This window comes from Equus przewalskii, chromosome 32 (assembly GCF_037783145.1).
Source record: "Equus przewalskii isolate Varuska chromosome 32, EquPr2, whole genome shotgun sequence".
NCBI lineage: Eukaryota > Metazoa > Chordata > Mammalia > Perissodactyla > Equidae > Equus > Equus przewalskii.
Genome location: NC_091862.1, coordinates 8,278,633 through 8,298,421, shown reverse-complemented (window position 1 = coordinate 8,298,421; position 19,789 = coordinate 8,278,633). Strand labels below are relative to the sequence as shown.

The window sequence follows — 19,789 nt, the reverse complement described above, 5'->3', positions numbered from 1 at the left end:
TAACTGGCCTCATTTCAATACTGTTGTGTCTCAGGGCCTACAGAGGCCCAAGGAGAGGGAGAGAGACAGGGTCAGTGGAGCAGTCAGAACTCACACAACATTTATTGATTAAGTTTGCTGTCTGATAATGGGCGTGCTTTGTGGCACTGTAAAACAATTGCCATAGTAACATCAAAGATCTCGGGTCACAGGTCACCATAACAATTATTATAATAATGAAAATGTTTGAAATATTGCAGGAATTACCCAAATGTGACGCAGAGCGCAAAGTAAGCAAATGCTGTTGTGAAAATGGCGCCAATAGACTTGCTCAACATGGAGTTGCCCCAGACCTTCAATATGTTAAAAAAAAATAGTATCTGCAAAGCACAATGAAACAAAGTGTGCCTGTGTAAACAAAACGAGATAACGTGGAAATGATGCTTAATGCCTATTTTAGGACAGGACTTACCTGATTAAAAATTGGAAAACTTGTCGCCTGCAGACATGAATGAGTATGCAGTGGTACTTGCCCTTCACTTCTCGTGTGTTCTTGCAGGAGACAACTGTGAGGTGAAGGACCCGAGGCACGGCCACTTATTTGACCTGAAGCCTCTTGCCCTTAATGACACCATCGTGAGTGCCGGTGAATACACCTATTATTTCCGGGTCTGTGGAAGGCTGTCCTCAGATGTCTGCTCAACCGGTGACAGGTCCAAGGTGATCTCATCGTGTCAGGAAAAGCGGGGACCCCAGGGATTTCAGAAAGTGGCAGGTACCATAGTTTTTCCTTCTACTCTTGTTGCAAAGGAATGGGATTACGTATTTAAGATGTTACGCTAAAGGTGACATCTTCTTTGAATAGAGAGAGTGACCGCTGTGTTCTGGTGAAGCTGCGTGTTCATGCTGATTCTGATTTTGATTTTTAAATAGAACACATACTGACGAATGTTGTTTGAGTTTATGTCATTCTTATTTAGCAATACCGCTGAATGATTCTAAGATCGTTTTTCTTTTCTTTATGATGACATTGGGACACACTGAATTAGCCCGTAATGGGTGTTCTGAGATAGTACTTTCTAGAATTGAGTCAAAGGGGATGGATTTAGTGTTGGGTTAGCCAGGAAAGCATATAAAGGGCAGGCTGTTGGTCATCATGCTGTCTCAACAGCTGGGCGAGGTAGTAAGTTGAAGGACATTTCAATAAGAAGGTGAAGGAACTGTCATGGTGAGTCCATGGGCAGCCCAAGGGCCATGTCGAGAAGGTGACATCCTCTTAGCTGATCAGGCTGAGGACCGTCTGCGTGTCATCATGCCTGTGGTTAGTCTGTAACATCACCACCTTGGGCAAGAGGAGGCCGGGTGTTATTCTTCTGTAGTGTAATGTGACAGGCAGTGGGTGGCACAGTACTGGTAGGCGAGCCATATTGATCTTCTAACTGTTTATCCAGGGTGCGGGATGTGACACGTCTCTTATGATGAGCGTGGCGACCTGGGGACTTCTTGATCCGACCCTTGTTTGATTAGCGTCTTCTTGAACAGGTCTTCTTACTCAGAAGGTGACTTACGAGAACGGGCTGTTGAAAATGAACTACACGGGGGGGGACACCTGCCATAAGGTGTACCAGCGCTCCACAACCATCTACTTCTCCTGCGACCGCAGCACACAGAACGTGAGTGTGCTCAGAGCCCGAGGGATGTCTGTGTGGCTCTCGGGGGAGCTCCCCCTCCCTGCTGCTGCCTTTGTCTTTCTAAGATGCATGTGCTCTTGCGTCTCTTAAAATCTCCTGGTGAACTTAGTTTAAATACCTTATTTACAGAAAATATGTTGAGACTTTATTAATCTGTGTAGATTTTAATGAACATAACCATCCTTTACTATTTTCATCCTTAAAACTCAAAGTATAAACTAATGGAAGTTTCCCATTTTATACGTACGTCTCTTCTAGCCGGTGTTTCTCAAGGAGACTTCTGATTGCTCCTACTTGTTTGAGTGGCGGACCCAGTATGCCTGCCCGCCTTTCGACCTCACCGAATGTTCATTCAAGTAAGTCGATGCCTGTGTTGACGCTTGTGGACATAAGATTGTAGACATGCGATTTTGCCTTAATGGTTCCTGGTCTGGGGGACCCGGGATTTGATTAGCCAGGTGATTTCTCTAAGCCTTAGTTCCTTAAAATCGAGGAGTCGGATTAGGTTAACTCCCAAAGCCTTCACAACTGAGACACTGTGATTATTTGGCGGTAAGATACATGCGGGAAAGTGATCGGAGTCAAGACAAAACCTTGCATGATTCACAGCTGTAAGTGGACTAGAGTGTCCAGGGTGTCACCTGACTTCTGCCCCTCCCTCGGACACTGCTTGTCTGGGGACACCACGATGAAGAAGGCAGAGAGAGGGCGATGGCAGAGATGCACGGGCTGGGGAGTCAGAGCGTGAGGGGCTGACACCCAACCTGCAGCTTCTCAGTGGCTGTCGCTGGCTCTTTTGATCTCTGTCCCCTGCCGCTCACATAGCTCCTGAGGTCAGGTGGCGGGCCACTCCTGCGATGATGTGGTGGTTTCTGTTGTGTGTGAATGTCAACAGTCGGAACTATTAGAAAATAGACGTCTTGGGTCCCGTCCCTGGAGATTGTGGGTCTGTGGGTCTGCGGTTCTCAATACTTAAGGGACATGCTGACACTTCTGCTGTGTGAGGACCCATCTTGAAAAGAATCTCTGAGCTACAGCATCCTGCCCTGGGGCGAAATTTAGTCATTTCCGTGTTTCCTTCCGGTCTCTAGCCTGTTGTGTTATCTCCTTTTATTTAGGTCAAGTAATTTTTGCAGTTGTAATATATGGACATGCATCCATTTTAGTCATCCATGTTTAGCCAGTTTAAATCAGAACTTAAGTTTAGTGATGTTCCCTTTTCCAGTTAACATTTCAGAAGCATTTTCATATGAAACAAATTCGCTTCTCATTTCTAATGCGTTTGAACTATTCTTCCGAGTAGATAGCCCTAGTTTACCAAGCCATTGTGTTACTGTCGTTTGAGACCGTCTTGAGCTTTCTGATATGTGTGTGCAAGGAGTAGTATTATTGTTTTCTCTGCACCCTCCAAAGAGTATTATTTTGATCTTTTTTGTATGTAAAGCTTTTTTCCCAAAAATATTTTTATGCTGTTTTAAAAGTAGAATTAATTAAGTCAAAGGAAAATTGAATAATTGATTAAAATTGATTAAAAGCTTATACATGTGCATTGTAATAAGTTCATGAGAGTACAAAGATGTATCAGATGAAGTAAGCTTCCCCCACCCCTGTCCTCACCTCAGCCTCATTCCACTTTTTACCATATCTTCTTGTGGTTCTTTCTGGACCCTTCTGGGACTCTAAATGATATGTATACTCCTGTTGTCCTGTTTGTCAAGCTCCAATCATAGCTGTTGATCTGTGTCTTAAAAGGTGAGAAGTGTAATTCATGTCTGCTCTTCTCCTCTCTATCTTGCTTTACTTTTTTTTTTTTTTTTTTGGTGGGGAAGATTGGCCCTGAGCTAAAATCTGTTGCCATTCTTCCTCTTTTTGCCTGAGGAAGATTGTCACTGAGCTAACATGTGTGCCAATCTTCCTCCATTTTATGTGGGACACCGCCACAGCATGGCTTGATGAGCGGTGTATAGGTCTGTGTCTGGATCTGAACTGTGAACCCTGGGCCACCTAAGGGGAGTGCACAAACTTAACCACTACACCACCAGGCCGTCCCCTACCCTGCCCCACTTTTGTTAGTTTCATTTTTATTCTTTCTAATGGCTACCTGTAGGATGTTAGATACTATACTCCAAGATCTATTTCCTTTTCCATCAGCTTTAGACAATGTCTCTTTACTTCTGCAGTGTAAGCTGGAGGCCTCAGATGCTGCCTTCCCTCCCCATATCCTCCCCTTCCCGTCTGCCCCCCATCTTTCCCTGGCTCCACTCCTCGTCTCCCTCCTCTCCCTCTCCTCCCTTTTCTCCTCCCCCTCCGCTTCTCATCCTCCTCCTCCTCCTTGCCACTGCCACCTTAATGTCAGCAGACCGGTGCCTGCACATTGTCAAGGTTTAGAACATTTATATTCTGTTTGGTAGCTCTAACGGTCTACCTAACTTTATTCGTAGGGTGATCCTAAAGAATTAAAGACTAATAATTAGCAGCATTTACAATATTGCCTAAATATCGTTTACTGAAAAATCATGTGGTGTGATTGGCCCTGCAGAGAAATGGCATGATCCTGTGTCACTTAGCCTGGTCTTCTGGTTATCTTTGAATTATAATTCATCTTCTTTTAATGGATGCCTTAAACACGCATTCTTTTTTTTCTTCCTCTTCTCCCTGAAGCCCTCAGTCCATAGTTGTATATTCTAGTTGTAGATCCTTCTAGTTGTGCTACCTGGGACGCTGCCTCAGCATCGCCTGACAAGTGGTGCCATGTCCATGCCTGGGATCCGAACTGGCTGCCAAAGCGGAGCACGTGAACTTAACCACTCGGGCCCCGGGCTGGCCCCTAAACATGCATTCTTGATTTAACAAAAAGCCAAAGTTACTCAGTAACTCTGTCCATCTCTCCAACAATAAAGTAAGGTAGCATGTGGTATTACTGGACACCCTCTCCCCATCTCCGTGGGATTGTTGTCCAGTGTTTCAGTTCTGACTTGTTTTCTTAGCTCTCAAAGAAGTCATAATGGTAGTTTTTTAAAACCATGATTGGTTACTTGACTATGTAAATTTCGTTTTGTGAAAAGAAAAAATAAATCTACTAATTTCCTTGACTTACTCTTCCTTTTTGCATCTTACTCCTTTTTTCTGACTTAATTTTCCTCCTTCTTTAAGTACTTTGTTTAGTCCAGTGCTATGCATAGTGCTGGTTTGCAGAGTGCTTGCAACGGTCCCTGATGGAATAATCCGGAGCTTGTACCAGAATGTAAACCAGTGACGTCACCTTGCACACACTTGTCACCGAAGGAACCAGGATCTCAATTCGTTGATTTATCGTCTGGCTCCTTATGTCATTTCTCACTGGTCCTGTGGTACAAACCACACTTTGAGTAACACTGCTTGGTAATTCTAACAGAGAGTCTGTAGAATAAGATCTTGGTCTTTATTTGGAAAGGTTTAGTTTTATCCTCACTACCTGAGTACAGAATTCTAGATTAATATTTTTTTAGTCACCACTTTGGAGGTAATCCATCATCTCCCAGGGCATAGTGTTGCTGTTCGAGAGTCTGCCCTCTGCCAGCCTTATTTTCATTCCTTCGTAGATAAGCTCCCTTTTCTCTCTCTCTGTTTTTTTCTTGTGTTTGTTCTGCAGTCTCATATGATTTCTTTAGGTGTGGTTTTATTATTATTTATGTTGTTTGGAAGTTCGTGCTTTCTGAAACTAAAGATGTGTGTCTGTTAAGAATTTTGGAATATTTGCGGTTATTGTATCTTTGAATGTTGCCTCTAACCTGTTGTCTCTTTTTTTGGAGGAACTTCTGTTAGTCATGTCTTACACCTCCTCATTCTTTCCACCATGTCTTTTCCTATCTTTTTCATCTGTTTCTGTACTGTATTCTCTTTAATTTCCTTAGATCTATTCTCCAGTTTGCTGATTCTCCTATCAGCTGATTTCACTTTGCTTTTTGACTATTTGTTGCCTTTTTAATTTTCATGACTGTATTTTTCATTCTAGGAGTTCTATTTGGTACTTTTTTGTCTTCGGTATATTGCCAACTTTATTGAGGTTAATTGGCAAAAAACTGTACATATAAGGTGTACTACTTGATATTTTACTCTATACATTGTGAAATGATCACCACAATCAAGCTAGTTATTAACCTGTCCATCACCTCGTATAGTTACCATATTTTTGTGTGTAGTGAGAACATTTACGATTTACCCTCTTAGCCAATTTCTTTTTTCAAACAATTATTTTGTTAAGGTCATATTAGTTTATAACATTGTGTAATTTCAGATGTACATTATTATGTATCAGTCTCTGTGTAAAGTGCATTATGCTCACCCCCAATAGTCTAGTTTCTATCCGTCATCATACACGTGCCCCTCTACCCCTTATGCTCACCACCCAACTCCCTTCCCCTCTGGTAACCACTAATCCCTTCTCTTTATCCATGTGTTTGCTTATCTTCCACATATGAGTGAAATCATGCAGTGTTTGTCTTTCTCAGTCTGGCTTATTTCACTTAACATAATACCCCCCAGGTCCATCCATGTTGTAGCAAATAGGATGATTTTGTCTTTTTTTTTTTTTAATGGCTGAGTAGTATTCCATTGTATATATATATACCACATCTGTATCCATTCATCAGTCAATGGGCACTTGGGTTGCTTCCTCCTCTTGGCTATTGTGAATAATGCTGCAATGAACATAGGGGTGCAAAGATGTCTTTGTATTGTTGATTTCCTATTCTTTGGATAAACACCCAGTGGTGGGGATAGCTGGGTTGTATGGTATTTCTGTTTTTAATTTTTTGAGATATCTCCACATTGTTTTCCATAGTGGAGGCACCTGTTTGCATTCCCACCAGCAGTGTATGAGGGTTCCCTTTTCTCCACATTCTTTCGAACACTTATTGTTTCTCATCTTGCGGATTATAGCCATTCTGACAGGTGTAAGGTAATATCTCATTGTAGTTTTGATTTGCATTTCCCTAATAATTAGTGATGTTGAGCATCTTTTCATGTTCCTGTTGGCCATCTGTATATCTTCTTTGGAAAAATGTCTGTTCATATCCTCTGCCCACTGTTTGATCAGGTTTGTTTTTTTGTTGTTGAGTTGTATGAGTTCTCTATATTACTTTGGAAATTAGCTTCTTGTCAGATATATGATTTCCTTTGCCTTGCAGAAGCTGTTTAGTTTGATGAAGTCCCATTTGTTTATTTTTTCTTTTGTTTTTCTTGCTGAGTAGACATAGTATTCAAAAAGATTCTGTTAAGACCAGTGTCAAACAGTGTATGCCTACATTTTCTTCTAGGAGTTTTATGGTTTCAGGTTTTAGATTCAAGTCTTTAATCCATTTTGAATTAATTTTTGTGTGTGATGTAAGATAATGGTCTACCTTGATGCTTTTGCATGTGGCTGTCCAGTTTTCCCAACAGCATTTATTGAAGAGACTTTCCTTTCTCCATTTTATTTTCTTGGCTCTTTTGTCGAAGATTGGCTGTCCATGGATGTGTGGTTTTATTTCTGGGCCTTCAATTCAGTTCCATTGATCTGTGTGTCTGTTTTTCTGCCAGTACCATGCTGTTTTGATTACTATAGCTTTGTAGTTAGTATATTTTGAAGTCAGGGATTGTGATGCCTCCAGCTTTTTTTTCTTTTTCTTGGGATTGCTTTGGCTATTCAGAATCTTTTCTTGTTCCATATACATTTTAGAATTCTTTGTTCTGTTTCTGTGAAGAATGTCTTTGGGATTCTGATTCGGATTGCATTGAATCCGTAGATTGCTTTAGGTAATAGGGACATCTTAACTATGTTTGTTCTTGCAATCCATGAGTGTGGAATATCTTTCCATTTCTTTATAACTTCTTCGATTTCTTTCAGTAGTGTCTTATAATTTTCAGTGTACAGGTCTTTCACCTGCTTGGTTAAATTTATTCCTAGATATTTTATTCTTTTGCAATTGTAAATGGGATTGTATTCTTGAGTTCTCTTTCTATTGGTTTGTTATTAAAGTATAGAAATGCAACTCATTTTTATGAGTTGATTTTGTACCCTGCAACTTTGCTGTAGTTGTTGATTATTTCTAATAGCTTTCTGGCGGATTCTTTAGGATTTACTATATATAGAATCATGTTGTCCACAAACAGCAAGAGTTTTACCTCTTCCTTTCCAATCTGGATACCTTTTATTTCATTTTCTTGCCTAATTGCTCTGGCCAAAACCTCCAGTACTATGTTGAATAAGAGTGGTGAGAGTGGGCACCCTTATCTTCTTCCTGTTCTCGGAGGGATGGCTTTTAGTTTTTCACTGTTAAGTATGATGTTGGCTGTGGGTTTGTCATATATGGCCTTTATTATATTGAGGTACTTTTGTTCTATACCCATTTTATTGAGAGTTTTTATCATAAATGGATGTTGGATCTTGTCAAATGCTTTCTCTTCATCTATTGAGATGATTATGTGATTTTTTTAACCTTTTTTTTTTTGTTTGTGTGAGGCAGATTAGCCCTGTGCTAACATCTCTTGCCAATCTTCCTCTTTTTGCTTGGGAAAGATTGTTACTGAGCTAATATCTGTGCCAGTCTCCCTCTATTTTATGTGGGATGCTGCCACAATGTGGCTTGATGAGCGGTGCTAGGTCCACAGCCAGGATCCGAACCTGTGAACCCTGGGCCGCAAAAGTGGAGCACCACCCGGCTGGCCCCAATCATGTGATTTTTCTTCCTCATTTTGTTAGTGTAGTGTATCACATTGATTGATTTGTGGATGTTGAACCATCCCTGTGTCCCTGGTATAAATCCAGCTTGATCATTGTGTATGATCCTTTTAATGTATTGCTGTATTCGATTTGCCAATATTTATTGAGGATTTTTGCATCTGTTCATCAGCAATATTGGTCTGTAATTTTCCTTCTTTGTGTTGTCCTTGTCTGGTTTTCATATTCTGGTAATGTTGGCCTCATAGAGTGAGTTAAGAAGCATTTCATCTTCTTCAATTTTTTGAAATAGTTTGACAAGGATAGGTATTAAATCTTCTTTGAACGTTTGGTAAAATTCTCCAGAGAAGCTGTCTGGTCCTGGACTTTTGTGTTCTGGGAGGTTTTTGATGACTGTTTCAGTCTCTTTACTTGTCATTGGTCTGTTCAGATCCTCTATTTCTTCTTGATTCAGTTTCCCTAGGTTGTATGAGTCTAAGAATTCATCTGTTTTTCTAGGTTGTCCAATTTGTTGGCATATAGTTTTTCATAGTATTCCCTTATAATTCTTTGTATTTCTGGGGTATCTGTTGTAATCTCTTCTCTTTCATTTCTAATTTTATTTAATTGAGGCTTCTCTCTTTTTTTCTTAGTGTGTTTGGCTAAGGGTTAGTCAGTTTTATCTTCTCAAAGATCCAGCTCTTAGTTTCATTGATCCTTTCTATTGTTTTTTTAGTCTCTATTTCATTTATTTCTGCTCTAATTTTTATTATCTCTCTCCTGCTGACTGTGGGCTTTGTTTGTTCTTCTCTTTCTAGTTCTGTTCGGTGTAGTTGAAGGTTGCTTATTTGAGATTTTTCTTGTTTGTTGAGGTAGGCCTCTGTTGCTATAAATTTCCCTCTTAGCACTGCTTTTTCTGCATCCTGTAAGACTTGGCATGTTGTGTTTTCATTTTCATTTGTCTCCAGGGATTTTTTGATTTCTCTTTTGATTTCTTCATTGATCCAATGGTTGTTCAGTGGCATGTTGTTTAGTCTCCACATATTTGTGACTTTCCCAGCCTTTTTCTTGTAGTTGATTTCTAGTTTTATTGAGGCTTGCCTTGCTTCCCTACATATGGGCTATCTTTGAGAATGTTCCATGTGCTCTTGAGAAAAATGTGTATTCTGCTGGTTTTGGATGGAATGTTCGATATGTATCTGTTAAGTCCATCTGGTCTAGTATTTTGTTTCCTGCTACTGTTTCCTCCTTGACTTTCTGTCCGCTTGATCTGTGCATTGATGTAAGTGGGGTGTTGAGGTCCTCTACTACTATTGTCTTGCTGGCAATTTCTCCCTTTAGGTATGTTAGTAGTTGCTTTATATACATTGTTGCTCCTGTGTTAAGTGCAATGCATTCACAAATGTTATGTATGTCCTCTTGGTGGAATGTCCCTTTTATCCTTATATACTGCTCCTCTTTGTTTCTCATTTTGTTTTTCATCTTGAAGTCTACTTTGTCTGATATAAGTATGGCAACACCTTCTTTCTTTTGCTTGCCATTAGCTTGGAGTATTGTCTTCCACCCCTTCACTCTGAGCCTGTGTTTGTCTTTAGAGCTGAGATGTGTTTCCTGGAGGCAGCCTGTTGTTCAGTTTTGTTTTTTAATCCATCCAACCACTCTGTGTCTTTTGATTGGAGAGTTCAGTCCATTTACATTTAGAGTGATTAGTGATATATGAGTGCTTAATACTGCCATTTTATCACTTGTTTTCCAGTTCTTCTGTATTTTCCTTGTTTCTCATCCCATGTATTTTAGACAGCCAGTTCATTTTGGTGGTTCTCTATAATGATTTTCTCAGTTTTCTCTTTATCATTTGTCTCTGTTCTGATTTTTTGTTTAGTGGTTACCATGAGGTTTGTATAAAAGATCTCGTAGATGAGATAGTCCGTTTTCTGATAGCCTCTTCTCTCCATTAGCCTAAGCAGGTTCCATCCCTTTCCACTTCCCCTTTTGAGTCATTGTTGTCACAAATTGTTCTTTTCTGTGTTGTGAGTTTGTGACTAAATTGAAGTGTTTATAGTTATTTTTAATGCTTTCCTTCCCTTTGTCTTGTATGTTATAATTAAGTGTTTACTAACCTATTCTGATACAAACCTGCAATTTTCTGATCCTGGCTGTGTCTTTATCTCCTTGCTCAAGGTTTTGTAAACTTTCGCTTTTTAGTTTCAGGTGAGAGGGCTCCATTCAACGCTTCTTGGAAGGCAGGCCTAGTGGCGATGAACTCCCTCAGCTTTTCTTTATCTGGGAAAGCTTTTATTTCTCTATCATCCCTGAAGGATAGTTTTGCTGGATAGAGTATTCTTGGTGAAAGTTTTTGTCTTTCAGTATTTTGAGTATATCATTCCATCTTCCCTCGCCTCTAAGATTTCTGCTGAGAAATCTGCTGAAAGCCTCGTGGGGGTTTCTTTGTAACTTAGGGGTGAGAGACTAAGGGAACACCTCACTCTGCCATGATGCTGAGGTCATTGGTACTCTTTCTTAATTTATCATTTCTTCCTTCCACCCTATCCCCCATAGTGTCATATACTATTATTATAGTTTCAGTTCCTTCTTTTAGGTCTTTTATCACTTTAAATAAGTCTCTCAGATATTCATTATCTGAAGTTCTTGAAGATCTGGTTCTGCAAACACCTGCATCTCCCACAGATTCCTGTATTAGTTAATGCCAACCCTGTCCTTTGCTCCTTTCTCTCTCGCATCCAATTTATGGTCCATCAACCCTTAAAATGTCTAGACTCTTCTATTCTGGAAGCAGTGCTCCATGCTCGTTTGAGCTGTCTTCATCTCACACCTGCATCACGCAGCAGCCCATCAGTTGGTCTCCCTGTGTCTGTCCCTGCCACACACTGGACTAGCCCAGCACAGTGATTAGAAAACCCTGTAAAATACGTCAGGTCTGGCCACTCTTCTGCTGAAGGCCCTCGGTGTAATGATTCCCCTGGCTCATTTGGAACTATAAGCTAAAGTTCTTACTATGAGCTAAAAGACGCCATGTGAAGTTATGCCTGTATCATCTCTAACCTCATCCCTGCTGTTTCACTCCCTCACATTTGCTCTCCTCCAGCCACATGGGGCTCTTTGCGCCAGGCTCACTGTGCCTCAGGCCCTTTGCTCTTGCTGCTCTCTCTGCCTGTGCTGTTCCTTACTGGGTGTCTGGATGGCCAGCTGTTCCCTGTCTTTCAGAGTTTCTTCAGAGTTCACCTCAATTATGTCTTCTCTGACTACTCTGTCTAAAATCTCGACACTTCTCCTCCCCAAACTTCATACCTCCTTTCCTGCCTTTTGTCTTTTCAGCTCTAATTGGTGTCTGATAAACTGTACATTTTTAAACATTTATCCTGATTATGATCTTTTTCTTTTACTAGTAACTTCTGTAAACTTTGTAAGCTGGATGATTTTTCTCTCTTTTGTTCATACCATACCCCCAGCTCACCCTGTATCTTTTTGAATGAATGAATGGTTCTCTTCCTCCTCTGACATGCTAAGACCTCCTAATGAAGTGGCATCTGTGACTGTTCCTCTGTCATCACCTGGGCCTGGCGCTCCGTGGGGGCACAGTGGTTTGCTCACCTTGGACACTGCACCCAGTGCAGGGTTGGTCCTCAGTAACTGTCTGTATTTGGGGTTTGGGCAGTAAGTGAACCTTTAGCCTGAGCAGAAGGGTCAGTTCCAGCCCATTTCGATTTCAGTGGCCGCTGGTGGCCCCAGGTTTCTACAGTAGGCGGGGGTCTGTGCTGTGGGTGCTGCGAGTGTCTTAGCTGTTTATTCTTGTCTCCTCGCTGGCCTGAGATTGCAGAGCACTTCCTTTTCGGACTTGATGTTTCCTTTTTTTGTTAGTATATAATTTTGTTGAACTGAGTCTTGAAGTTTCCTGAGCTCAGGTGGTTGCTGATTCTGGCTGGATATGGCAAAGGGCTCATCTGAATTCTGTCCCTGGGGGAGATCCGATTCCCAGGATGTCAGGGACACACAGCACCTTAAATCCTTGCACCCTTCCCCATAGGGTCCCACATATTCAGTTAGAATACAATTGAACCTGACTTCGTGTTCTGTTCCCTGCAGAGATGAGGCTGGCAACACCATCGACCTCTCATCCCTGTCAAGATACAGTGACAACTGGGAAGCAGTCACGAGGACAGGGGCCACTGAGCACTACCTCATCAACGTTTGCAAGTCTCTGTCTCCACAGCCTGGCTCGGGTGAGACAGGGCTCTTGGTAGGCTGATGGCTTGTAGTGAATTTATGGGGGAAGATCGAGTAGGAATGGGATTCTTGGAAGGCGCACATCTCTCTGACACGTGAGCGGTTTGGCCAAGATGCGGCAGGAGGAATTACTTAAGGGTCTTAGTGACCGATCCCCGGTGTGGTCCAGGGTAAATCAGCGCTGAAGGCTCTGTTGGGAACAGTATAAACTCTTTTGGATGAGAGGAATTGGAGGTAGATGGAGATAATCATGGTGGCAGGTAATTCTCAGCAGGGTGGGAGATACAGGGCATGAAATGGAGATCTGGGGACGTGCCCTCTGTGATTAGCGAGAGTAAGTGGGTGGGTGGTCCTCTGATGAGGCGGGGGCCAACTCGCCCAAACCCTGAGTGCCAGTGAGACTAGAATTCACTTGTACTTGTGGGACCAGGAGCAGTTTGCAGAGATCTTGGTGCCACCTGCAGCCTCTTGGAATCCTATAGATGAAACAGGTCCTGTTTTCTTGTAGTTTTCTGTGGCGCCCCCCACAGCTTGTATGGCTTGGCTCAAAGTGAGTGGGGTTTTTTTTTTAACCTCCAGAGAGTGGTTTTCATCCTCTGTGTGGTTTGAGACCATGGGCCCACTTCCCCTTGCTTCATGTGCCAGGCAGATTAGGTGGCTCTGTGGTTCTTAATCCGTGAAGTGGGGCTAGCTCGTGATCTAGGGCAGATGGCACAGACATCTCAGACTAGGAAATCAGTGGACTGCTTGGTGACTTCTTGAATAAAGATAGCACATGACTGTAGCATTTAAAATGTTCTGTTGGCTTAATCTAGGAATTTCAGCTTCATCATATTCAGGGTTCAGGATTAATTCAGACTTTTACACTTTGGAATTCTCTCCATACCCTGTGCCTCCCCCAAATCCATCTGTGGTGAAACAGCATTTAATTGAGCGAGAACTCATGTGGTATCATTGTCATCTGACTTATGTGAGAGAAATAGCCGATATTTTGGAGTGATGGTTAGAATCAAATATGTAGCGTGTCTGGCATTACTGCCAGACACATTCTAGACTGGAAAATCCCTGACGGTAACTCTTCACTGTATCCTGGTGTCGCAGAGCCGTGCCCTCTGGAAGCGGCCGTGTGTCTGCTGGATGGCTCCAAGCCCGTGAACCTTGGCAGGGTGAGGGATAGTCCTCAGTGGAAAGAGGGCGCGACTGTCCTGAAGTACGTCGATGGCGACATGTGTCCAGACCAGATTCGGAGAAAGTCAACCACCATCCGCTTCACCTGCAGTGAGAACCAAGTTGTAAGTGACGCACTTTCTCAGCCTCTGATGCTGCAGCTTTGGGGACAGTATGAATCCAAGAGATAGTGAGACTGACGTTTTATTCCCCTTGGGATGTGAGTTGAAGACCTCAGCATGGCCCAGCTTAGCAAAGGGCGAGAGAGCAGCATCCCCTTTGCCCTGTGGGCCATGGAGCACCTTTCTTCTCTGGCTCCTGGGGATGCGGACCTGGCAACTCTAGTTTCAGAATTAGTTGGTTCTCTTTAAAGTTTGACTCCGATCCCCCAAAGGCTGCAGAGAAAACTAATATTTGACAGCAAGCCTTTGTCTTCCTGGAGGCAGCTTGGGCCAAGCAGAAGGTTGGACAGACCTGGTTCCAAGGCAGCTTTTCCACCTTTGGTGTGTAACTTGGTTGAATACTTAACCACTCTACACCGTTCACTCATTGATAGCATGAGATGTACGCATCCTGCTGAGTTCCTGTGGGGTTGAGAGAGAAGAGGTGTCATTTCTGGGGTATGGTGGGTAGGAGTAAATGGGGGCTGGTCCCACCTCTGTGACCTGTGATGCGATTCCTTCTCCTAACAGGTTGGTAGGTACAGTTGAGCAGGTGTGGACTGAGTTAATGGTTCCTCTGGACTGTTTTTCACCACAGGAGCATCTCCACATGTGGGATTAAGGTGTCAGGTTAGGGTTGTAGCTAAGTTTGGGAATAAGGTCAAGCTGGACCAGCCCACTCCATGGTAGAATGAATTGTCCACTCTCTCAAGCTGTCTTGGGCCCTGGTGGTAGGAGGAGCCCAGGACGAGGAAAGTTTGGGCGCCTGAGGCCTGCCCTCTTGACAGGAGTGGAGCCGAGGTTTCCTCTCGGGAAGACTGTGTAGACGCTTAGCCTAGACCCATGAGCTTCTGGGGTCTGGAAACCTGGGGCCCGATAAGACTTTCTCAAATCTGTAACGAAGCAGAGAGGCTCACGACAGAGCAGGCAAGAGCTGACTGACACGTGGGAGGGAAAATGAGGGTGGTGTGTGAGGGGCTGGCACGTGGTGCCAGGAGGCTGACGACGGTGTGAGCTTGTTGTGGCCGGGCAGCGAGGCCGTCGGGGGACTTCTCTGGGACGGAGTGTATGGCTGGAGCGATCCAGCCAGTTCCCTGGGGGACGAGAAGCATTTGAGATGGACGGAGCAGGCCGTGGCCAGTGCAGGGGAAGGGTTGGTAGAATTTGTGACTAGTTCCCTTGATGGGTCTCATTGTTTTGTCCTTAACAACAGATTTCAGTTCGTTTGATTTTCAGAGTGTCATTAGTTGTATTTACTCCTTCCTCTCACAGTGGCCCTTTGAGCATCCTTTGCCCACCCTCTCCCCAAGCCCGTCTTATGCCACAGCTGTAGGAAACCCTCCTGGGCTCCCAAGCGGATTCTGGCTCTCACCTCTATGTGCTCAGCCCCCAGTGCCATCTCAGGAACAAGTCCTGGCCCTTTTCTTTTCCTCCGTCTCCCCTCATCCCGAGCCCGGGGAGCTGGAAGTATCGTGTGCTTGTGGCGTGCAGCCTAAGCTCCTGCTTGATGCAGGTTACGTGATTATGCACGTTGAACGCCTGCCCCGTCAGCAGCTGTCTGTGCTCCGCTTGCAGAACTCCAGGCCCATGTTCATCAGTGCCGTGGAGGAATGCGAGTACACCTTTGCCTGGCCCACGGTAGCCGCCTGTCCCGTGAGGGAGAATGTGCACGACAACTGCCAGGTCACCAACCCTGCCACAGGTGAGACGCTGCCGATCCACCCCACCCCCACAGCGAGGGACACTGCCAGTCACCCCGCTCCCCCTGCCCTGCACAGTGAGGGACCCAGGGTGACGCTGGGGCTGCAGGGCACCCCTGGGCAGCAGCATTCTGTCCTGCGTGTGTGCTTTTGACCTCCTCTCTGGCGTCCGCCCGATTGTGGCTGGGAGCTCTCCTTCCTGGAGAAGGGACTACCGCTCTCCCTGGTGGCCCTGCTCCGCGGGCTCCTGGTTCTGAGGGTGCCAGTCACGCTCACACTGGGCCCGCCGGGCTGGTTCGAGTCAGTGTGCTTGTTACCTTCCGGGTTCACGTGGGGGCCGCTGGGAGACTTGAATCTCTGCACTGGGGAATGGGTCCTCCCGCTTCCCTCTGGAGTCCTGGTGGCCGCTGTGGCCCAGCCCCTGGAGGAGGAGGACGCTACGAGCCACTGTCTTCTGGGGAGAGGGCGGCCATCTCATAAATTTGGGGACTGATGGGCTCATGATATGGACAAGCTGGGTCTGGTCAGGAGCGTTTTTAGGGCCGCGTCAGTGACTCGTGGTGAGACGTCAGAAGTCCCGGCAGCAGCGGGCTCTGTGTGCGAGTGCGTTGGCGCTGGGCCTCCTGAGTCTGCGTTCCTGGAGTCACCGTGTCCCCGTGCCCTCTCCCCTTTCAGGACACCTGTTTGACCTGACCTCTTTAAGTGGCAGAGCTGGGTTCACGGCGGCCTACAGCGAGAAGGGTCTCGTCTACATCAGCGTCTGCGGGGAGAATGAAAACTGCTCGCCCGGCGTGGGTAAGGGCTGCCCCTCCTCCCTGCCGTCTGCCTGTCTGTCCCTGGGGTTGCCCCTCAGCCTCCGCCTTCCTGTGGCGGGAGAGATGAGCAGAAGGGAAGACCAGACAGCTTTATCTCCTGCAGCAGCCAGCTAACGGCGTAGGGGGGCGATACTTGGCCGCGTGCTGAGATATTAGATGTGTGACCTTTGCTCAAACCACGTGGGATGCTCAAAATTATGTGTTAGCTCTGAATCTGAAAGTCTGGATTTATAGAAAGTTCTCATCGGAAAATTGGTCATTTGAATCCATAATCGTGTTTTTTCCTCCCTGCTTCCCGTTTGGTGCAGGGGCTTGCTTCGGGCAGACCAGGATCAGTGTGGGCAAGGCAAACAAGAGGCTGACCTACGTGGATCAGGTCCTGCAGCTGATGTATGAGGACGGATCCCCCTGTCCTTCCAAATCCAGTCTGACCTACAAGAGTGTGATCAGCTTTGTGTGTAGGCCTGAGGCCAGGCCCACCAACAGGCCCATGCTCATCTCCCTCGATAAGCAGACATGCACGCTCTTCTTTTCCTGGCACACGCCTCTGGCCTGCGAGCAGGTGGTGAGTCTGGGGCTGGGCGCGTGTGGCATTTGAAAAACCCAAAGCCCAGGTGCACCCAGGTTCCATCACCCGTTTTATTGACATTCACCTGGCCCCCAGCGAATACCCAGCATATCTCACCCCCTCCTGATGGTGCCAGCAATCAAAGTGCCCAATGTTATGTGACCGAACATTTGGGGACATTAATCCACCCTTAGTGCTTTTTTATTTGCTCAGCTTTTAAATTCTTGTGCGTGACTGAATGGTGATTAATGGTAGACTCCAATGACGTCTTTCCTATTGAATAGACGGAGTGTTCCGTGAGGAATGGAAGCTCCATTATTGACTTGTCTCCCCTCATCCACCGCACTGGGGGTTACGAAGCCTATGACGAGAGTGAGGATGACGACTCTGACACCAACCCGGACTTCTACATCAATATCTGCCAGCCGCTAAATCCTATGCATGGGGTGGCTTGTCCTGCCGGAGCCGCTGTGTGCAAAGTTCCCGTCGACGGTTCCCCCATCGTAAGTGTGGGAAATCCAAGGGCAGTTTTTGCAAGATTTTTAATAACTTTCCTATTGTTGCTTTCAACGGAGAGTCACTCAAGCCGAGAGAATGGAGAAATGAGCAGACTGCGTGTTCTGGGTTCAGTAGGGGGAGATCCATGTAAGGATCTGTGCATTGAGCCATTGGCTGATAATAGTGGCCAGACGGTCTTTGAGCTGTGGGAGAAAATGTGAACACGTGTGCAGATATGCTGTTGTATCGTTTTGGAAGTCTCGAGGTCAAGATATTTTTCTGTAAAGTGGCAAGAAAGGACACTGGAAGAGCTTGGTGCCTTCGTTTGAAACACATGTCTTGTGGAATTAAAATGCTCGTGAGGTGTAAGCACTTTCTTTGGTGAATGAGTTATAATTCAGGGTAGTAGCTCAATATTCTGCCTTGAAAGTTTGGTTTTATTCAAGTATTTTTTTAGCCTAGATTTGGATCTTTAAAAAATTGTTTTCCCGGGGCTGGCCTGGTGGTGTAGCCGTTAAGTTCACATGTTCCGCTTCAATGACCTGGGGTGGGCAGGTTTGGATCCCTGGGCGTGGACCTGCACACCACTCATCAAGCCATGCTGTGGCAGCGTCCACATAGAAAATAGAGGAAGACTGGCACAGGTGTTAGCTCAGGGCCAGTCTTCCTCAAAAAAAAAAAAAATTGTTTTCATGAGTTATCTTCATGTTTTGTCAAATCATTGATATGTTTTATTATTTGAAATGCATCTCAGAAGTGGTCTGTTTTTATATTTCTATCTGTATGTTTTAAATAGTGGTATCTAAGTATCTAGATGTCCTTTTAAAAGATGGACAGTATATGTGGCATTGAGAAACGGTGGGAGTGGGTGGGTAAATTGGCCATGGTATGAATTTGACAAAGGCATGGCCACATGAGAAATGGGGGGCCCCCGCATAAACCAAGTCCTTGTCGGAAGCATTTTGTATCATCCTTTCCAACAGTGCAGGTTGGGATCCTGGATGTGAGTCACTTGCTGGGAGGTCTGAGCTGCTGTATTTTCCTGCCTGGCTACCCATCTTCAGATTTTAGAAATTGTAGTAAGTTCTCTCATTGGGCAGGGTGTTGTGTCATCGCAGCCTGAAGATGCCCCACTGTGGTGAACGAAGAGCATTGCAGCTTCATTCCCCACACACATTCATCACATGTATATATACCATCCCTGACCGTTCGTCTGTCAGTCATGTGTTGATTTACTCAGAAGGTTTTGATTGAGTAGCCAGAGCGTGTGAGGGGCTGTGCTAAGCAATAAAGGTGATGGTGAGAGACGGAGCCCTGTGCCCACCCCGAGGACGTACTGCGGGGCACTGCTGTGTAAACGGGCCGTGTCAGGACTTCTCTTAACCCAGTTTCTAACTTAGAGGCTCCTCATTTTCAAAATGGACAAGATCATTTGTGCACTTCTGCGTTAGCTCTTACTCCACTAACCTGGGAGCAGTTAACTTCCTGACTTACTGTTTGCTTTTTTCTTTGTCTAGGATATTGGCCGAGTCACAGGACCTCCAATCCTCAATCCCATAGCTAATGAAGTTTACTTGAACTTTGAAAGTAGTACTCCTTGCTTAGCGGACAAGCATTTCAACTACACCTCGCTCATCGCGTTTCACTGTAAGAGAGGTGTGAGCATGGTAAGTGTGCCGTCTGTTTACAGTCTAGGGACTGCATTATGGATTAGGGAGCCGGGCGGCTGGAACCCCATAAAGAGTGTTTCAGGTCTAAGGATGCCGCGTGCAAAATGTCCACGTTGGCTCATACGGTTTGTCAGTGGTGCATCTGAATAGCTTAAAACCAGTGACTTCTCAATGAATAAGCCCATCGTGAGCTAACGGCAGATTTGCACATTAGAGGCTTGCTGTGATTTAAAAACAGGAAAACTTGAGTTCAGCTTTGTCTACCAACGTATAAAAGTGTCATAACTTTCTTTCTTTTTAACTGTAACATTGCTGATTTTAATCTTATTGGGAAGTCAGACTTTTGCAGCTATAATCATTCAAGACATAAGCAAACTTCAGAAGTTAGCAAACACAGAAAGACCTCTGAAATCAAAATAGCCACAACAAATCATCTGTTTTATGTCTGAGGAGGTTCTTGACTTCTGTTTTATGAGCATTTTAAAAATAATACTGGCTTCCGTTGTAATGAGTACTGTTTTGTCCTAAAGAGTTTTTGCATGCTTTTTCTCTTGACCCCTCTCTGTGAACTGGAGATAAATTGGTAGATTATGGCCCCCATTTCGCAGTGACTCAG

At 44.7% G+C, this 19,789-nt stretch overlaps 1 protein-coding gene across 2 annotated transcripts in view; it reads left to right on the top strand.

The window, feature by feature from the left end:
- The window catches only part of IGF2R (insulin like growth factor 2 receptor), a 115,829-nt gene that overhangs the window by 74,251 nt on the left and 21,789 nt on the right, over positions 1-19,789 (top strand). For both annotated transcript variants that reach the window (XM_070603233.1, XM_070603234.1), the window contains exons 27-36: positions 539-754; positions 1,522-1,652; positions 1,929-2,026; positions 12,454-12,590; positions 13,696-13,886; positions 15,498-15,624; positions 16,298-16,417; positions 16,746-17,002; positions 17,290-17,508; positions 19,021-19,170. In XM_070603233.1, the coding sequence (XP_070459334.1) occupies positions 539-754; positions 1,522-1,652; positions 1,929-2,026; positions 12,454-12,590; positions 13,696-13,886; positions 15,498-15,624; positions 16,298-16,417; positions 16,746-17,002; positions 17,290-17,508; positions 19,021-19,170 (1,646 nt within the window). The remainder of the gene's footprint in view (positions 1-538; positions 755-1,521; positions 1,653-1,928; positions 2,027-12,453; positions 12,591-13,695; positions 13,887-15,497; positions 15,625-16,297; positions 16,418-16,745; positions 17,003-17,289; positions 17,509-19,020; positions 19,171-19,789) is intronic.